The sequence below is a fragment of the Mauremys mutica genome, chromosome 7, assembly GCF_020497125.1.
Source record: "Mauremys mutica isolate MM-2020 ecotype Southern chromosome 7, ASM2049712v1, whole genome shotgun sequence".
Taxonomy (NCBI): domain Eukaryota; kingdom Metazoa; phylum Chordata; order Testudines; family Geoemydidae; genus Mauremys; species Mauremys mutica.
In genome coordinates, this window is record NC_059078.1 from 8932547 (window position 1) to 8953031 (window position 20485).

Consider the following 20485-nt stretch of genomic DNA (forward strand, 5'->3'; position numbering starts at 1 on the left):
CTAAGTTTCAAGTTTGTTCTGAACCTCCAAAGCATGATAGCTTGGAATGGTTTCAGATTGCACTACCTAGCTCTGGTGAAGTTTATCCTTCTGTAACCATGCTATGGTTCCTGAAAAAAAAAAAAAAGTAGCATGAATCTTTAAGGTTAACACGACTTGGCATTTAAAGCCTGATTTTCAGAACTGTGGGCATGCAAACGTAGCGGTAAACATGCCCAATGGCTTGTGATGGGATGTTACATTGGGTGGGATCTGAGTTACTACAGAGAATTCTTTCCTGGGTGTCTGGCTGATGAGTCTTGCCCACATGCTCAGGGTTTAGCTGATCGCCATATTTGGGATCAGGAAGGAATTTTCCTCCAGGGCAGATTGGCAGAAGCCCTGGGGGGGTTTTCCGCCCTCCTCTGCAGCGTGGGGCACTGGTCACTTGCTGGAAGATTCGCTGCACCTTGAAATCTTTAAACCTTGATTTGAGGACTTCAATGGCTCAGACACAGGTTTGTTACAGGAGCGGGTGGGTAAGATTCTGTGGCCTGCATTGTGCAGGAGGTCAGACTAGATGATCCTAATGGTCCCTTCTGACCTTAAAGTCTAGGATTCTATGAAAACGTGTGTCCCCAAATGCACACTTGGCATGAACAATTACCGTAACTGTATGGGCAAATCTAGTATTTGCATGCAGCCAGACACATTCCTGGATACACGTATGGGCAAATTCAGGTGTTTGCAAAGGCAACCATGTAGTTCTGCATACAAATTAGACATGCAGTTGCACATGTAAATGTGCAATCCACTGCTGAGTGTGCATATTACATGTCCTCAGCTAGGAAAACATGATACAACAGCTACCAGCGAGGGTATGTTCTTCCTTTAGCTCAAGCAGCAGACAATATTTTTAGTGCAGGTGGTCTGGGGTTCAGGCCTGGCTGATGACCTATGATGGAGGTCTTTATATATGCAAGTGTATCTGTATGCGCACATTGTAAAAGCTGTCATTTCAGACTGTTTATTTTGCCTTCCATATACAATGGGACTATTTGAGTGTAGCAAGTGATTTTGGCTCTTCATTTCTCCGCCCACACATCCTAAGAAATAATACGACTACAGAGATTACAACATAAGTACTTTCATGTAGATTGAACATCAAAGGGGGAATTCCGCCTTCTTTTCCTCCTCTGCAATCTGCATTCAGAAGGAGCAGCACCGATAATACAAACTTTCTGTCTCTCTGCCTCCAGATTCACGAAGCTACATCAGAATACGGGAACTGCCATTCTGCCTATGGTCAGGTAACAGCGTTACCAACTAAACTGCTGGGGACAAGAGCATTAACATCTGCTAGTGAAAGCAAGTCATGGCTTCTCTGCCACAGTTCTTTCCCCTCAGGGCAATTAGAGTTAAGGGTCATTTGCTGCCCCTCCTGTAAACACCTTTCCTCCAGGATTTATAAAGCCAGTGGTTTAATTTGCAGCAAGCAGAAGAGTGCCACACCAGGGGTGAGCTCAAACACAATGTACTTTTAAAATCATGCCTGTTATCAGCTGAATCTGCTCTCAGAGGAAGAGCTGTCACAAAAGGAGTAGGGAAGAGGAGTGTGTGTGTGTGTGTAAGTAAAATCTATTGATTAGCTAAAGCCAATTATATTTTCTTCTTTAAATTAATCTTGACAGGCATTTCTGCTTTACCAGGTATTGATGCATCTATTTTTTGTTTTTAAAATGACCATACAGTAATTTAAAACTGATCCTGCCAAATTACAAATATCTGACAGCCTCAGGTGCCTCAATTTCAATGACATTCCCAGAATTACAGCTTTTCCAATAGCACTCCGCAAAACCCCTGCAGAGCTGAATTTACTGGAGTGACATCCCGAACATGCTCTCTTATCCCTGCTGTATAGACAGACGAGCTCTTTCTACCCAGTTGCCCCAACTGACATTTCCACTGTGTAAACGTACATTGTTCAACATCACTGGACAACAGTTACCACATCATCTGCAATATACTGTTTTCCTTCTATGCCAGTGGTTCCCAAACTTGTTCCACCGCTTGTGCAGGGAAAGCCCCTGGCGGCCAGTACGTCCCTCGGCCGGTGCCGCTTGCAGCAGCTCCCATTGGCCTGGAGCAGCGACCCGCGGCCACTGGGAGCCGCAATCGGCCGAACCTGCAGACGCGGCAGGTAAACAAACAGGCCCGGCCCGCCAGGGGATTTCCCTGCACAAGCAGCGACCCCAGTTTGGGAACCACTGTCCTATGCCATACACAGAATACAAACTAGCTGTGGTCATTGGAGTGGTACGCAGCAGCAAATGGTGAGCACTGGATACATTTTCATACACACTGCAGAATAGTCTGGAAAAGCGATTCCCAAACTTTTTACTAGGGGTGACCCACCAACTAACTGCATTTTGGGGATTTTTTTGCAACCCACCAAAGTCCAAATCCATTGGGGGGGGAGGGGGCAAAAATCACAGGCCAGTATTCTCTTCCTGCTCACCACCTCCTCATCCCGACCACCCTATGCCCTGGCACACCAGCCCAGGGTGGAGGGGGATGAAAAGGAAGCCTGCCCTGCCCTCAGCCCTGCTGAAGGGCCAGCTTTGAGTGAGTGGCACTACCACGCTGTGCGCCAGCCGGGATCCACTGCTTGGGACAACACTGGTCTGGAAAGGGAAGGAGGTTTGGGACTAAAGCATAAGGCTGGGAGCCTACAGAACAGGATCTGTACACAGCTCATCCAAAGATGTCCCGTGTGATGTGGGCAAGTCACTTCAGGGCTCCCATGACTTAGCTTAATCATCTCTGAAAGGGGATCAAGACTTCCCTAACAGCAGCTTTGCAAGGCTCAGGTCTTCAATGTTTGTAAAAGCCATAGGAGGCCCAGGGATGGGTGGTGATGACATAAAGCATTTGAATGATGGCTGATCAGAAAGAGTCATTTACAACAAGATGTTGCTTATCATTATCAGCCGTTTGAAGCCAGGCATCTGTGTGTGGCCTACCAACCTCAAACCAAATCCAGGCGTTTTCATGCCCCTGGCGCACTCAGAAAAGGCCAGAGTAAGAACAAGGATTAAAGTAAAGGCAAGAGTTTTAGAAGGGATCTAAACCCTCACACGTCTGGGGCAGGAGTCAGCTTCTCACTAATGGAGGTTAGAAAGGAACTTTCCCTGGGGGTAAATGAAATCCTAATGCGGGATTGCTTGAGCCTTTTTCCAAAGCAGCCTTTAGTGGCTATTGCCGTTAGCAGTGTTGTAGCTGTGCTGGCCCCAAGATATTAGCGAGACAAGGTGGGGAAGTGATGATACCTTTTATTGGGCCACCCTCTGTTGGTGAGAGAGAGACGCTTGTGATCTTACACAGAGCTCTGCTTCAGGCTATCGTCAGTGACAGATTACTAAACTAAATGGACCACTGATCTGATCAAGCATGGCAAATCCTACAATCTTCACTGGACTTTAGCTTTGCAGAGCGTTTGATCACATACCCTGTCAAGCCAAATGGGTTTTATTTAATATTTAAGGCATACTGAAATTTTTCAAGGTACTGAATAAAACCCATAAGGTTTGCCTGTTCATTAAGGCTCCCACGCACTATGTACACAGGTAATATACTTGCTGCCATACATTTTAATGATCCCCTGCAATTTTTATTAACTAGGAAATAGGATTACATTGCTTTTGGATAATCATTTCTTCAGAAACTCTCTCGGTAGTTTTATCCCAGAGGTATAATCACCTCAATCTTCCCACTACAGGTCTCTCTCCCTTTTACAGCCTCACCACTGCCTAGGAATATCCAGGCACTATGTTTTAAAATATCAAGTCCAAGGCCGCCCAGAGGATTCAGGGGGCCTGGGGTCTTCGGAGGCGGGTCCTGGGGCGGAAGGACTCCCCCACTGCCGAATTGCTGCTGAAGACCCGGAGCGGAAGAAGCTCCGGGGGCCCGGGCCCCGCGAGAGTTTTCCGGGGCCCCCGGAGCAAGTGAAGGGCCCCACTCCAGGGGCCCCAAAAACTCTCCTGGGGGCCCCTGCAGGACCTGGGGCAAATTGCCCCACTTGTCCCCTCCACCCAGCTCCGGGCGGCCCTGATCAAGTCTCCTGTCCCTTTTTCATATCTCAGCATTAGGATCACAATCCTGAACACCAGCATGCTACACTGGCATTGGATTTATACTGCCTTGATGTGGAAATCTTACTTTGTTCTCCATAACTGACTGATTACCTCCATCCTGTACAGAGAACACGCTGTCATTTATTTTTTTCCTTTAACTCTGATTGTTTGAGAAGAAGACTAAAGAGAGATGAAGCTAAACCAATGCTTGATCCCTAGGTGAAGCACAATGCAATCTCTATTACTCCACCAACTCTTAGGATGGTCGGAAGAGACCATTCTTTTTGGAAACAAACTTAGTTAAAAACTGGGGTCAGTACTACCAGCCATTTCATAAGATTCTATCTCCTGCCTCTATTTCTTAATAAGGAATCTTAAGATATCTTAAATTGCAAGTCCAGTTTACCAACAGTTTGGCCAAGCACTATTTCCGGAAGAAATACGGTCATGCTGCGATAGAGATTAGGAAGAAAACTTTCTGCACTGCATCCACAATGCCATATAAATAAGATTATGAGCTTAACACGCTACTTCCTTCAACTGTTCTTTGAAAGCCAGAACCGAAAAAGCCATGTGTTTAGGAAAGCCTATTTCTGGTTACTAGGTGTTCTCATACAGATGAGATGAACATACAAAGCCATAAGGAACATAGTGGTATGGGGAAGAAGGCATTATACAGGCCCAATTCTGGTCTCGGATACACCAGCATAAACGCAGAAATCAATACTAAGGCAACACTGAAGTCATGAAATAAAATGTGGCTAAGTTAAAAGTTTTGATGGCTCTGATCCTGCAGTGGTGTCTGCCAACATGGAGCTCATTGCAGGATTGGGACCTAACATAACAACTCAGCTGTCTTGATACATAGGTGAAATCCTGGCTCATTGAATTTCACCCGAAGCATTTTCTACTGATGTTTTCTTTGTTGAGGGTGAACTTTAAGATAGGGCTCTTTAAGTATATATCCACTGACTTAAATGAGAGCAGATTGGGCTCCAGCTTCTTGGAAGTGGTAAACGAAGAGCATCAATGCTTCACATTTGTGCCATAATATTTTCCCCTCCACTAATGCCAGTAAGTCCAGATTTATTTTCTATACTAGTATAGAAAATACGGATGGAATAACTGGCCTGGAACATTTAGTTGAATTTCATTAGTACACAGGATAGTCGCACATACATTACACACATACGGTATGGATGGTGTGAGGATTTTATAGTAGTTTCAACTACTACAAACATGGTAGAAAAATGAGACACTGCACTCTAAATCCCACACACACACGAAATGCACCAACATTTATTTTCTTGTTATTGGTTTATTTGATTTGCTTTTGGCTTAGAAAATAAAAACTCCTCTGTGTATTTTTTTCCTCCATAAAAAAAGGTTGAGAACATAATCAATGAAATATTCATACACCTGCTGTCATAAAAAAAATCCCATCAAACAGGCCTGCCTGCTGGCACCACACACAAAGTTTACTTCGTATGCAAGGTTTTCTAATTGAATGCTGCATACGAATTTCTCCAAAATTCAGGCAAATACTAAAACTTGTATGACCCAAGCAGGAGCGTAATTAGGATTCTACTGCTACAAATTGAGTTACATGGAAGCTAGCTGACGCTATTGCTCAGTGGCCTCCTAGTCACTTCTGCACCAATCCCAAAACTGGCTCTCTTTTATAGAGCCAACTTCTGTGGGTGAGGAAGACAAGTTCTTGAACTTCCACAGAGCTCCTGACGTGAAGAGGCAGTCTGGGTAAGCTCATCTCTCTCACCCAATAGAAGATATTCCCTCACCCACCTTGTTTCTCCAATATCCTGGGACCAATGCAGTTACAACAACACTGCATATCTTAGATTGTCTACATTAGAAAGTTGTGCCCCTTTTAACTATACCCGTACATACGTGGGGGGGATAGCTCAGGGGTTTGAACATTGGCCTGCTAAACCCAAGGTTGTGAGTTCAATCCTTGGGGGGCCATTTAGGGATCTGGGGCAAAAATCTGTCTGGGGATTGGTCCTGCTTTGAGCAGGGAGTTGGACTAGATGACCTCCTGAGGTCCCTTCCAACCCTGGCATTCTATGATTCTACAGTTCAAGTGATACTACTCCCTTAGCATGAGCTTTATATTGGTATAAAGCAACTTTATGCTGGTATAGCTTAGTCCTGTATCAGAAGGGGGAAAGCTATACTTCATTTCCTAACTTTTGAGCAGTCAATTCCAAAACCTTAATGCCCTGATGGCAGTTCTTCTGCATAGAATACATGATACAATATAATGTCATATAGCTATATATTATACCACAAAGTAAAAAAAATGTGCTTCTAACAAAATATCCTTCCATATAATCTTTATATCTCAAGACTATCATGTACAATAACCCATGAGTGTGAAGGAGGAGAGAAACATTAGGTGATGTGAAGAAGAGGTCATTGCATGAAACAGCCTGTCCTTTCCCTCCAAAATTCTCTGTTCAGTGCTATATCCTCTCTCACACCACATGCTAACATGACTTCCTTTAGGACATCCCACCGGTTCATCTTGGTTGGCCTGTCATTTTCTTTCAGTCATGATCTGTAGAACTCTTTTACCCACAGAGTTGTCAGGTCTATGCCGGAGGTGACCAAACCATCTCTCATTTATGGATGTTACCCTGAGCATGTCTCTAAACACACACATTCCTCAAGTGGTCTTTTATGTTTACATCACTCATTCATATCAACATTCACATTTCTGTGGGACAAATCATTTGCTCATGTTTCTTCTTTGTTGCCCACTCAATGCCATACATTATAAATGGACGGACCACCATTTTACAGGCTTTCCCTTTTGATCTTACTATCTTCCTGTCATATTACACACCATTGCTCTCTCTCCGTTTGAGCCAGACATTCACTGTCCTAGCTCTAATTCTGTCCTGCATTTCCCCACATTCTGGAACCCAAATACCTGAAACTTTGCATTTTCAGTACTGTGTGCCCCTCTAGTTTCAAGGATCATTCTTCAGTGTTCACTCTACTGAAATGACATACCTTACCCAGCGGTTCTCAAACTGTGGGTCAGGACCCCACAGTGGGTCACGCCCCCCTTCTGAATAGGGTCACCAGGGCTGGCTAAGACTTGCTGGGGCCCAGGGCTAAAGCCGGAGCCCCACTGTCCAGGCCGAAGCCAAAGCCCGAGCTTCAGCTTCAGCTTTGCCACCCCCCTGCCCAGAGCAGTGAGGCTCGGGCTTTGTCCCCCGCCCCGGGCAGTAGGGCTTGGGCTGTCTCAGGCTTCGGTCCCCCCTCCTAAGGTCGAGCAGTAATTTTTGTCGTCAGCGTGCTGCAATGAAGTTTGAGATCCCCTGCCTTATACTCTGTTTTTCCTCTGCTTATTTTGAGCCGGTCTCTCCAAATCTCTCCCCATTTATCAAGATCCTCTCCTCGCCCTGGCCTCAGACCAGGAACCCAACATTGAAAGGCTCTGTATCCCCTTACAAACCCCACAGTCAATTCAGTCCCCCCGGGATTTCAGTATTTATCATCCACCCAGTGCACAAGGCTGCCTCGCAGCGTTCTCCTGATCTGACTGCTCATTTAAACAGGTTTCTGCTATTTTCCTTCTAATCTGGCATCCTCTGAGTATTATTCAGTGCCCCCCCCCACTGGTGTCTAGTGATTCTTACAAGAGAATTCTAAGTCACGTTCACTGTAAGATGATGGGAGTGCAGAACGCTGAAACCATGAAACACACACACAGAAAATTACACGTTTACTGACAGCGATAGAAGAAACGCCAAGTGAACCGAGACACCTAGCCCAATACTAGAATGTAGTTAGATAAAAAGAAAAATACTAGGTGTCAAAATTAAACCTAACAAAAAGGCCCTATTCGCTCGTCACTCAGAATCCCACACAACTCTATTTAAGGCACTACTCAAGCAAATAAATATCTGTAAGTGTGCCTGCTACAAAACGTGCCTCATCTGAAAGTTCTCGTGCAGCGAAGGCTCCATTTGAGCTAGGCTGGGATATGTGAAAAGCAAGCAACGGGATTTCTTTCACTGGGACGGGCAAACAGGTGTAACTAGTCTGAACGGGCACTGTGACAAGGTGTAACTCCTGGGAGACGAGGCGTTAACGCCTTGCTAAAGATGGACTTTGCCTACATGAAGAAGAGGTGGAGGGGATTAGGTTAAGGATACAGAGATTCAGGCTGGTTTAAGTATCAGAGGGGTAGCCGTGTTAGTCTGGATCTGTAAAAGCAACAAAGAATCCTGTGGCACCTTATAGACTAACAGACGTTTTGCAGCATGAGCTTTCGTGGGTGAATACCCACTTCTTCGGATGCAAGACAACAACTTCGGTTTAAACAACTCTATTAAAAGCCAGTCCCTAATCTATGAAGGGGTGGGAATGGGGTTAGAGAAGTGAAGTCGGTAATTAAGAGCTCCGATGAGGCTGGACTCCACAAACAGGATTAAAGCCGGGTCTTATTTTAGCCTGAATGGGCTGCTTTGATTCAGGCTTTTATAAAACCCTTTGGTCTTGAATCCCGTTTACTTAAAAAAAAAATGTTGATGTGTCAAATTGTTCCACAGACCGTGGCAGGATAACTTTTTAAGTGAAGAGATGCTGTTCTTCTCTTCAAAACCAGTTACTTCGGCCTCCACTTCACTCTCATCCTGCCTCTTTGCCAATGAGGTGAGCAGTTCAGTAGATCTCCTCTCTCCCTATGTATTAATAGATCTGTCAACCGGTGTTGATATACTTCATGACAACCCCTCCCAGTTGCAGATATGGAATTAGAGCACTTTGAACGTTTGGAGGCCAGAAGAGCACTTAGTGTGAACCTGACAAGACCACCAGATAGTTTACACTAAACTCTGGTAAACACTTACCACGTACTACAGTTGCCAGAGATTTGAGTGGCTCAGGGAATTGGGACCCATTTACCACCCGAGAAGTCTCTGGTTCAAACCTCCCTCAAGTTAGTGACTGAAAATTGCTACTAGACAACGACTTGTCTCAATCAATTTCTAGGAGAAAGGGATACCCACAACAGCCCCAATTGTCTGTCTCTGCAAAGAAAGCAAGGACTAATAGATATGGTAAGTGAATTATCCTTGTACGCAGAGAAGTGGTCTCACATGGTTAGCGTTAAGGCTTATTGACAGGCGACTGTAGTTTAATCCATGCTCCGTTGACAAGCAAGACTTCATTCTCCAGGGCTGTCAAACAGACAAATGCATTATAGCTTCAGAATACGGTCTTGATGCAGTAATGATCAGGAAAGGTAACGTGGTCCAAACGTTCCTTGGCAAAGGCAGCTTTCCCCTGCTTGATAGCTTAGCACAGAGGTGGCCAATCTGTCGCTCCGGAGCAACATGTGGCTCTTCAGAGATTAATATGCAGCTCCTTGCATAGATGCTGACTCTGGGTCTGGAGCTATGGGGGGGGGGGGGTTGCTCACTGCTCAAGCCCTGGCTCTGCCCCACTCCACTCCTTCCCCTAAAGCCCCCCATCCCCTCCCCGAATGTGCTGTGCCCACTCCCCTCCCCTCCCCAGAGCCTCCTGAGCATGCAAAACAGCTGATCATGGGAGGCATGGGGGGAGGCGCTGGGGGCTGGATGTGGGGGGGCTGATGGGGGGCTGCTGACATATTACTGTGGCTCTTCGGCAATGTACATTGATAAATTCTGTCTCCTTCTCCGGCTCAGGTTGGCCACTGCTGACTTAGCACTTGATTATGCTGGACAGAAATACATCCTACTTTCCAGAAGAATGTGGCAATAGACAAGCTAGGCAAGTTTCCAGTAGTTATCTGGCTCCATTTTTTTTTTTTTTGGCACAGCAGAGGGAGGGGGAAATTTGAGTCCATGCTTTCTAGAAGTTCTCACATATTTGCTGTGTTAAAAGCCTTTCTTTTCAGTAAGTTGCCTCTAATAGCAAAGATGTTTTTGATAAAACCCCAGTTAGGTTTTGACAATCAAGTACCTTAGAGTCAATTAATTTTCCACCACATTTCCTTTTCTGGGGCAAGTTCTTTAAAATGGTTTTATTTTACTTTAAATACCGGATTATAAATAATCTACACAATCTAGTGATGCAGCACTTTATTTGAAGCTCCAATTTTCATACCTCAGCTCAATGTGAAACGTATATGCAGTAAATTGGTTTTGCTGAAAAATGTCATTAAAATTTTAGTTAAGTTAAATCTGCTTTGGGACCTGAATCTGTTTAGGTCTTGATCCTGAAAATAATTATATATGTGCTTAATTTCACGCACAAGAATAGAGCCAGGGAAGTCAATGGGATTGTTCAGGTGTGTAACATTAAGTCTTTTTAGGACTGGGTTCTCATACTGCTGTGTAATCAGAGTCCCAGTTTGCATCCGCTTCACTAGTAAACTGAAGTAACTGCTTCCCTGCTTGGAGTTCTTCTTGGGACAACGCACAAGTGGAACGTTAACAGACTGGGAAACACAATCCTCTTTGATGAAATTTTTAAAATTAAGACAAATTTACGTTAAACAAAAACATTTTCAAGTGACCTCCTTCCTTTGGGTTCCCCAGTGAGGCATGTCTTGCCTGTAGCTGTCTTGAAGTTTATAAATTCTTTGGGGCAGGGTCCATTTTCATTTTTGTCTTGTGCAGCTCCAGTCATATTGTTGTATTGTACAAGCACCAATGATCATGATTGTGGCAGGCCTGTCACCATAGCGCCCCCTTGTGGCAGGGGTAGGATGGGGTGTCCGCACCTCACCATTCTCCCATCCTTGTGGCTGCCCCTCTGCCTCTCGGCCTTCTTCTCTACTGTCTCCCTGCCTGGAGCAGTAGCGCGGCCTAGCAGCCAGAGTCCATATAAACCCCCTTATGAGCAGGGTAGTGTGGCCTAGCGGCCAGAGTCCATATAAACTCTCATGGTTTGGGGGTGAGAGGGTAGGGGGACTTGGGCCCGCCCTCTCCACTGAGCCCCGACCCAGGGCCCTGGTAGCGGCAAGCTTTCCTTGCCACTCGCTCGGCGGGGACCCGCCCGCAACACATCGAGCGTCAATACAGCTTTAACATCGTTTATCTCTATAGTTCCCCGGGTCACTTCCTACCGTGAATACTAGCTCCTCTGCGGCAGGGGGTCCTCCGGTCTGTTCCTCCCCTGTGACGCCCTCCATCGAGGCCTCAGGTCGTGCCTTGGCTTGGCTGCATCCCAGATCCTGGTTCGCGTGCGTCCTTCTCCTCCAGCGGTCATCCCAGACTGAGCTGATCTGCAGGCCTTTATATCTGATCTCCACTTGGAGCATGCCCAGCAGAGCTTCTGGGGCGGGGCTTCCTCTGCCAGGAGAGAAGGATTAACCCCTGCTGTACCGGTGCGGGGCCACTCTGCCCTGTCACAACGATGAAGGTTTGGAAAACATTTTCATCTCTGTCCAGCCTGTTCTCATCTAGTCACACTTCATCTTCTGCAATGGTCACAGTAGAGAGAAATCCTTGCTATACAGTCAGATCTAGCTGAGTAGTTTAATCTGGCAATGCTCAATTGGATTGTTTCTTTGCCAGCTGAAGACACGAGCAAGGGGGAACATGGAAAAAAGTAGCAGTAGAGAGATGTCAGGATGTTTTGGAGTAGGAAGAAAAGCCAGGTCCAGACAAACTCATTATTTAAACAATAGTGGGAAGAGCCAGGGAATACAGGAGAAGGAAAGCAGTGGTAGGACTCCAGTTTTGCCATCAGAAACCAATGATAATTGAGATGCACTTGAAATGACATCATTAAAGCTCCCATGCCATAACTAGTCAAGCCACAGTATGAGAATCATAGCATAATGGTGCTCTTGGTGTACACTTCTAACATAATAGCTGCAGAGGGCATTACAATGTCAACTAAGGTTAGCATATGCTAGAAAGCAGGCTTCTGAATTTCCAGATATATCTGCGAAAGGTTAGTCCCCACCTCAGAGAAATATCCAGGGTCGCATAAAGTATTTTAAATTCTCCCTCCAATACTGCTTGCATATGCCAACAGTAATCCATTTAATCCTCACTATCACTAGTAAAATATTACTGTATTATTAATATATCACTTATTTTAATAAAACCAATACAAATAATAAAGTGAAGTAAAATAAATGTACAGTGAAATCCTGGCTGTAAAGTCAAATGGCAAGACTCCCATTAAATTTCAGTGGAACCAGGATTTCACCCTTGGTCTTGCATCTTTTTGTCAATGGCTTGGCAATAAAATGTAATTTCAGGGCATTAAATCCTAGCAGAGGAAGGAGACCCACCAAAAAAAAAAAAATCTACACTTAGGTTAAGATATTGATTTGGTGGGGGGAGGGGAGAGAATCACCTAAATATCTTTTATTTTGCTGCTTTCCAATGACAAACAAAAAACTGACTGCACGAGTGCTAGCCTAGAAGTTAACATGCAGCTCTTTTTTTTGGTTAAGGCGGCCATACAATTGTTAAACACAGTCAGTAAACAATCTCTGCTACATACTGAACTAAAAAGGGAACGGATTCATTATATAGGAGAGATTTATAATGTGGAAGATTATTTCAGCCTGTGGAACTCTGTCTCAAAGGAATTGAGCGCAGTTTAAAGTTAGTTCGGACAAAACTCTAGCGCTGAATAGTCAAAAGAATCCCAAAGGATTTAGGCGCCTAAATTCCATTGTAAGCGCTAAGTAGCTCCTTTGAAAATCCCAATCTAGAACTGGACTGTACAATATGGATCATTCCTGCATTGGTAGGGAGATGGAAGATGATGATTTAAAATGTTGATCATCTCAACATTTTATGCTTCTAGGATAGTGCTGTGTACATTTTTAGACCCAACAATTTGCACAGTGGCCCTTTAATTATTTTATCACCATAGGCGCCATCATCATGGAGCAGGACCCCACTTCTAAGACAACAAATCATATGTTTCTTATCTATTTCTAGCAGTTGGCTATAGTTAGAGCTGGTAAAAGATAAAATTCAAAATTTGTTTCCTTTCTTTGCATTGAAGTTTTGACAGCAAATCAAGATCTGGAACATTTTTAGCAGTCTTAGATATCATCCACCCATCAAAGAACAGGATACAGTCTACCAACAGAGGCTTTCTCACATTAAAATTAACACATATACGTGACCCTATTCTGAAAAATTAAGATGGGATGACTAAGCTATAAATTAAAAATCACATGAAAGGCTAATTGAAGCAGGAGTGTGTAAACATTCAATGTCCATTACACATTTTCCAGAAATTCCTGTAGTTTCAATGTAGTGCATTTGACAGTGTTGAAAGCTTTTTTCATCTGCTCTTCATAACCCATCCCATTTAACCATGGCATTGTTAACGGTTGCTGAAAGCACTGATGCAACATGTTTGGAGAAGAGGCTGCAGAAGGTTAATCTTGGATCCAGCCAATTCAAAACAATAAGAGCCTCTCTGTAGCACTTAAGCATTGTATTGGAAGCAAAGTCTTGACCCCATTTAAAAAAAAATAAAAAAAATCACACAACCAACCCGCCTCCCCACCCCCTGCAGCTGTATATATTCTAAGCTGTCTAGGACGCTGCTATTGTAGATAAGCAATGTCTTTATGAAATGTTGATGTGTTTTTGGAATGTTACAAAGAGACATTCACACAGCTCATCTAATAACCCGCTGACCTAGTTACCATACACTATGCCTGATTTAATCATATGTCTGGCTATCCAAAAGGGTTCAAGTGTTGACCAGTCTTGCACCATATGGCTTGCACTGGTTCATCTGAACCTCTGATTACAAAACCAACATGTGTTCAACCTCCACCTCTCTTCGATCAGCCCGTTCTCTAGTGACCTGGCCATCTACATCTTGAGCAGTCATGTGACTATGGATGTTCCACAGTTGTCCCTAGCTGATCAGGATCCCAAATCCTTAAGCAAAATGTGGGTGTTTAATTAAATTTGCTGTGCAACAGGCAAATCTTTACATTCAATACTGTAATAGGAATTTCTATACAAAGCAGCCCATTTTACTGTGACATTGCAATAAAATACTAACATTACCTACTCCAGAAATAAATTCCCACGCATTTGCTAATTTTTAGATTTTGGGTTATAAGCCTATTTTATATGTATATAGCCAGCAACCCTGTTTAGATTAATTGAAAGCACGCTCAGACACCGTGATGGACACAGCGCTATTCCACAGAGATTTGAAATCTGGCAAGCAAGGTTTTCATTTTGCAAGCTTCAGCTCTCAGAACTCTCCCATCCACACATATCTGGTTCACTCAGATTCTTTGCACTGACCGAGTTTATCTGATTGGTTCAGTCAGGTGCAACAAAGAGACAGCAGCTGACATTACTGGTCAACCCCTTGTCTGGTCCTGTGCTGAAGCTGTCAGTTGAAATCAGCATGGAGCGGAAGAAGCAATGAAAGACATTGGCATTTTCAGTGAATCGTTTGAGTTGGAAGGGCTCTCTGGTAGGTCACCTCATCCTTCCCTTGCATTGCAGTGTCTGGCATCATTATTTCTAATGAATTCCCAATAGGAGTGTCTAGTCTAGCCTTGCCTATCTCCAATTATGGACATTCCACTGCCTCTCATGCACAGCTGGATGCTAGGGTCAAATATATCTATTATCCTTTCACAGAAAGCCATTTAGAACAAGGTGGAATTCTTTAGCTAAGAGGTACAGTACAAAGAATGTGTGGCTTTATTCTCTTCTCACTGATAGTGCTGTACATCAGGTGTAACGCATTTAAATCAATGGCGTCATGTCAGTGTAAATCAGGGCAATACAAGTTAAACCTCCTCTCACTTAAATTTAACCATTTAAAAGTTAAAACCTATATGACATCTTTACAAATGATACCACACCATTTTGCGGGTCCGTAAACTTTGCTACTTGATATCAAAATGGAAATGTTAGTATTTCTTCAGTTATTGGCCTTCCTACCTAGCATATACCACATCCTATCTCCACAGAGTTTGAATTAACGTGTATTGCTTACCACTTCGAATGGACAGTGGAATATGACCCTAAATGCTAGTCATTACACATAGCTGCATTTCGTAACTCACTAATGGGCTATACACAGTTGTGATCCAGAAAGCTTAGAGGACAAAGGACTCCATTTCTGATCTCACCTACCCTGACAGATCAAGCATCACCCCACCGTAAGAACCAAGATCACAACTTTTCTAAGCCACGTGCACCCAACAACACATGCTAACAAACTGTGATTATAAATGGAGCGGAACTACCACTCCACTATAAGATGGGCCCAAGTTTTCTGAAGCGGAAGCCAGCCTCTGACTTGTTTTTTTCCCCAGGTTCTGAGTACTGCTGAAATATCAACATCCAGAGAAAAATTAACCTAATTGTTTGCCATAAAAATACAGCTGTAAACTTAGAAGTTTTGTAAACTTAAAACACGCCTTTGATTTTCCCATCCTCACACCTTTTGATGGAGGATTTTGATCTAGTAAGCGCTCCGGGGAGACTCTGTTCATCTTCGATTTACAGCATCAGTGACACATGGCTGATAGAAAGGGTCTGAAAATGGTAAGAGAGTGTAACTTGTCCCACCCTCTAATTCATTTATATCCCACTTGAACTTACACCACCATTTAGTGGATTTGCCCAATTCATCTAGGGGAGTTGCATCTGTGTACACATGGATGAATTTGGCCCTGGAAGTCTTCTTTTATCCAAAGGTACTGCAGGATTCTCTATATCAGCCCACCCCTTGTTCCCTCCCCCATTCATGTCTCAGTCCACGCACCCACTGCCCCTCAAAGGACCATCTTTTGAGACAGATGTGTGCGCAGTGTACAGGAACTGGGTGGCATCCCCTTAAATAGTTTGTGAGCCAGCTAGTAGAGGATGGGGAGCCATACTGCAGAAGCCACCTTAACCCAACCCAGCAGCAGTGTATAGGTGTAACTATTCCTTGTGATTGTTAGTTAACTATATACAAACATACAAACAGTTGTTTGGCACCCAATGGGGTCTGGGTGGTTTTTGTCCACAAACTATTTAAAGGGATATTACCAAACTCCTATACACTGCAGAGGTGGACAAAGCAATTCATTCTCCATTCCCCCTTCCCAGTCCATAGTTTCTTTGTTAAGACTGCTAGAAAGGCTGATAATGATGGTGCTGGTGTTTACCTGTGAACTTTGCTAATGCAAGTCATACAACTGACAAATCTGGTAACTCTTAAGTATCTACAAAACAAAACAAAAAAAGCCCAACATTTTTTTTTTCGAAGGAGCTTTAAAAGTTTTTTTTTTTAATTCTAGCAAAAAACTGTATAACATCCCCGACTTCCACTGCTAAGACACGTTCTAGGGAATCAGTAGTTTTACTGGCCATAAAACATTCCAGCTTTCATGAAAGTAAAAGGAACCTACTAGCAGAAAGCCACAGAAAAAGAGACACCTGCAAGTTGGACCTCAGGAATTCATTTGCTCCACTAATGTTTCCAAATTAAAGGAGTCTGGGGGTTGTTTAAGGAAAGGAAAATAACTGGACATTGTTGCTTTTTGATTAAGATAACATGTATATTTTTAATTAACTGAATTGTACAGTCTCAGTGGCATGCATTTTTGGAGCTTTCAGTACATCAAAATTAAACTGAAGACTAAAGACCAATCTGGCATCAGCTGCATCCACAGAAGCCCAATGAAACCAGCAAGGTGAATTTCTATATAGCATAGACAAAACCTCGAAAATCCACTCACCTCAAAGGAATACAGATCGTTCTGAGGCATGTATTGCTGACTTCTACAGAATGAGCTCACTTTAAAAAAAAAAAAAAAAGCAACAAACCAAAAAAAACCCAAGCTTCAAGTAGGTCAGAAAATAAAATAAAAAAATATTTTTTTTGCAAAGAACTTCAACCATTCTCTTCCTCCATTTTGAGATTTTCAAAGTTTTCTGGCTAGCTCTGGATTCTTGACCTTCTGGGTGTGAAAAATCCTAGCCACACAAATCAAGGATTAAACCACACTATTGCAGCCTTAAGTCTGCAGATAAAGCAGGTGCTCAGAGCTTTCCAAAGCCACCTCTGAGTGAAGACCGATTAAAGACCTAACAGGTTTTCACTGCTGTTATTAGGAACCCGGCAACCAGCAGTAAAATAGGCAAAACTCAGGTCAACTTCACTCAGCTTCCTCCTGTAAGAGCTCTGAGTAGAGCCTGGGTTCGAGAAAGAACACCCAAAGGCAGAGCCCACCACCCCTCATACAGCAGCTCTTGATTGAAGGAAAAATAGTGGGGGAGGGGTGAGAAAGAGAATCAGAGAGAATGCTCCTGCTCCAATCCAGCAGGGCAAGAGGCGCTTCAGGTTGATCATATTCCTACTGGTGAGAGAATATAAAAGATGGAAACTTTGAGCAAGTCACAGGAACAATATTCTAGTAGGTATCCCAGCAGATGGGGCTTGGGTTTTTATTGGGACCTATCATTTTACTTAAATCCTCTAGCTACAAAAACCCAGCTCCACAAAGCTATGTAGGCTCCTAACTTCCACTGATAGCTGAGCCCAGGTGTCTAATAACTCTGTCCTCAGGTGTTGTAAATTGCATAGCTTTACTGAATTGAATGAAGATATGTTGATTTACAGCAGCTGAAGAGCTGGTACCTTGTATATAAAGAAGTGGGTGAGCCCAGAGGAAAAAGTGACCATTTATTTTACATACTGTACACACAAAACAGGTATACGTCCTATCAAGTTTATAATTTAGATGAGGCTTTGTAGCTGCATTGGTTTAAACTTAAATATTGTTTTTAAACAGATATAATAAAATGGTTGAAAACTTTGGTGTAGATATTCTTTTCTGGTTTAAGAGTACCTTATTTTGCTTTAGTTTAAGCCTATTCCTAATTTAGTTAACCTACCCTGAAATATCAGTGTCCACGTAGCCTTGGGCAGTTTGACTCAACTGGTTTAAAATCACATTTTTAGCTAAACTGGAGCAACTTTCTTGCACAAGGAAGCCTGAAGTTAGAAAAGAAGAGGGGGGATAGGAGAGAGAGAGAGAACTGGGAGAAAGAAAACATGTGGTGAAGAACACAATATAGGAGGGGAAACTGAAGCGGGTGGAGAGAAAGAAAAGGACAAGAGGAAACAAACACTGAAAACAATACCGGGAAAGAGGCTATTCTAGGAAAGTAAAGAGGAAGTAGGATGAGGCCAGCAAGGAAAAGCAAGGGAAATCTATATACATTAAGTTACACTTCCCTGATCCTACAAACATGTACTCGTGAGTGCAAAGATAAGGGTAGGTATGCATATGTATAAGTGTTTGTAGGGATGTGTACAGACAGCAGATGGTTTATGTTGCAAATGAATAAAGTGCAAAAAACTATTTCTTTAAAATGAAGGGAAATGTGGCCTTAAGGTAGTGTGGTGACAGCATGGGTATATCTCACACTGGTTAGCGTAGCAGACTTACTCTTTAGGTTGTGTCTGATCATTTTGGGGGGCTCTGGGACTTTCTATGTATAGGAAATGAACATTTATTGTTTACTTTCATTTTACATTGTTGTCATGTAAAACATTCATCCTGCTGGACATAAGATTTAAACTCCTCTGTCCTTTCAGGTTTTACGTGCTTTTCCAACATACCCAGATAAAAATGCTATGCTGCAAATAATACTGAACTTAAACAAATAAGTAAATACATACAGACAAATACCATGAATAAGTAATAAGCTTCTTCCGACCAGGGAATTCAAAACACTGCTTGAATTCTTTTGTAACCCCTAGTAAGACTTAAGTATTATATTTTGTATAAATGGTACAACTGTATTTTTTAAGTACCATTTGCTCACTGGATTGTCCCCCTCCGTGTGGAAGCACTCTGTCCTAGCTGACATTAATCCCCTGTGGAAAGAGGGGTTGTAGGTTACAGATTATTCTATTGCCTTGAATATTACTAAGAAAAGTAACCGGTAAGGGATAACGCCACCAGCGTGCTCTCAGTATAGATACCGCCAACAGCTGTCTGGGCAGTTTCCACTGATGGAAAACTTCAGTGCACCTGAGAAGGTGATTCTTCATCTATAGTGAGAGGATCTTTAGAATTGAAAACCGATTTTCCCCTACAAGTGCTAACAGATCCGAGGAATGTTTGGCATCACCCCACCCAGGAATAAATCTGACACCCGGGCTGGAGCAAGACAAAAGAAATCTCCTCGTATTCCGCTCCTGCAGCCTAAGGAGGGGGGTCTGGGGACACGACCGGACAGAGCGGGTCGTATTAAAGCAGCATCATTGTCAGCACGCTGAGCCCCCACCTCTTTAAGTGCCCCGATGCTCTTGCACTGTAACTTCCTTCCTTCCCTCCTTGCTCCTGACGCGTCTCCTTGCCAATGCACCAGCTCCTTCCACCCGCACACACCCCTGATAACAAAGCACATGGTCCCTGGCCGTGCATGGCAGGCAAACAAACAAACAAACAAAAACCCCAGCCCCACACAACGCCTTGCAACCCGCAAAACTTCCCGTGCCGGACCCAGCGACGCCTGGCAACACCCCGGCGGGGGAGGGCGGATTTCCACCCGGGGGCGGCTGGGGCTGGGCGCGAGCCGAGGGGACGCCTGGCTGCTGGGGCCGCTGACAATAGCTCCCTGCGGAGGGCGGCTCCCTGCTCCCACTCAGACAACAATGCGGCCACCTACCTTCGCCTTCTGCCTCGGCTGGGCTCTGCCCAGGGCCAGCCAGCTCGGGGCTCCCCTCCACCGCTCCGGCAGCTGCTTCTCCGCCCCCCACGCCTCCTCCTCCTCCCTCCCCCCGCCCCGGAGATCTGCCGGTGCAGCGCAGTGTCAGGCCGCTCCTCTGCACAGCCCGGGCTCAGCTGGCATCACGCCTCTGGCGGCGGCGGCGGCTGCTCTCCGGGCTCGGTCCTTTCCTCCATCACTGCCCCCCGCCCGGGCAGCTGCCATGCACGGGTCCCCCCGCCTGGGCGTTACACGGAGAGCCCGAGCGCCCAGCGGGCCGCATCCCCCTCCCTTGCACGGCGCTGCGGGCAGCCAGACCTGTTCGGCTCCCTGAGTGCAACCCGCCCGGCTTGCAGCTGCACCTGAGGCTGGGGTGCAGCAGGCTGCGGCGTGGCAGGCCAGCCCCATCAGCGCAGGAGCCGGCTTGAGAAGGGGGGGGGGGTTTCCGCAGCGGGGCGACACGCTTAGTTATACCGGGAATGCTTTGCTCTGGAGACACCGAGCACCGAAGCTGTGCCTCGTGCCTGCCAGCTGGCCACTGGACAAGGGAATCCCTCTCCCGCTGCAGTCAATGCAGGGAGGGGGAAACTCTGCCCTTCCCCATTGTAGGGCTGACTCCTTTCCGGGGATCTGCTGTGTGCAATTCAACAAATCTGTGCCAGGAAGAATGGGAGTAACTCC

At 44.7% G+C, this 20485-nt stretch overlaps 1 protein-coding gene across 3 annotated transcripts in view; it reads right to left on the reverse strand.

The window, feature by feature from the left end:
- Positions 1–19785, reverse strand: part of FRMD4B (FERM domain containing 4B) — a 186754-nt gene extending 166969 nt beyond the window's left edge. The window contains exon 1 of one of the 3 annotated variants that reach the window (XM_045024462.1): positions 19766–19785. Coding sequence is in view for 1 of the 3 variants with exons in the window: in XM_045024459.1 (XP_044880394.1) it covers positions 16822–16851 (30 nt within the window). In the remaining 2 variants the exon portion in view is untranslated. Of the gene's footprint in view, positions 1–16821; positions 16867–19765 lie in introns of those variants that run through there. The other 2 variants (XM_045024459.1, XM_045024461.1) reach the window with 2 other exon arrangements.
- Positions 19786–20485: the final 700 nt, after the last annotated feature.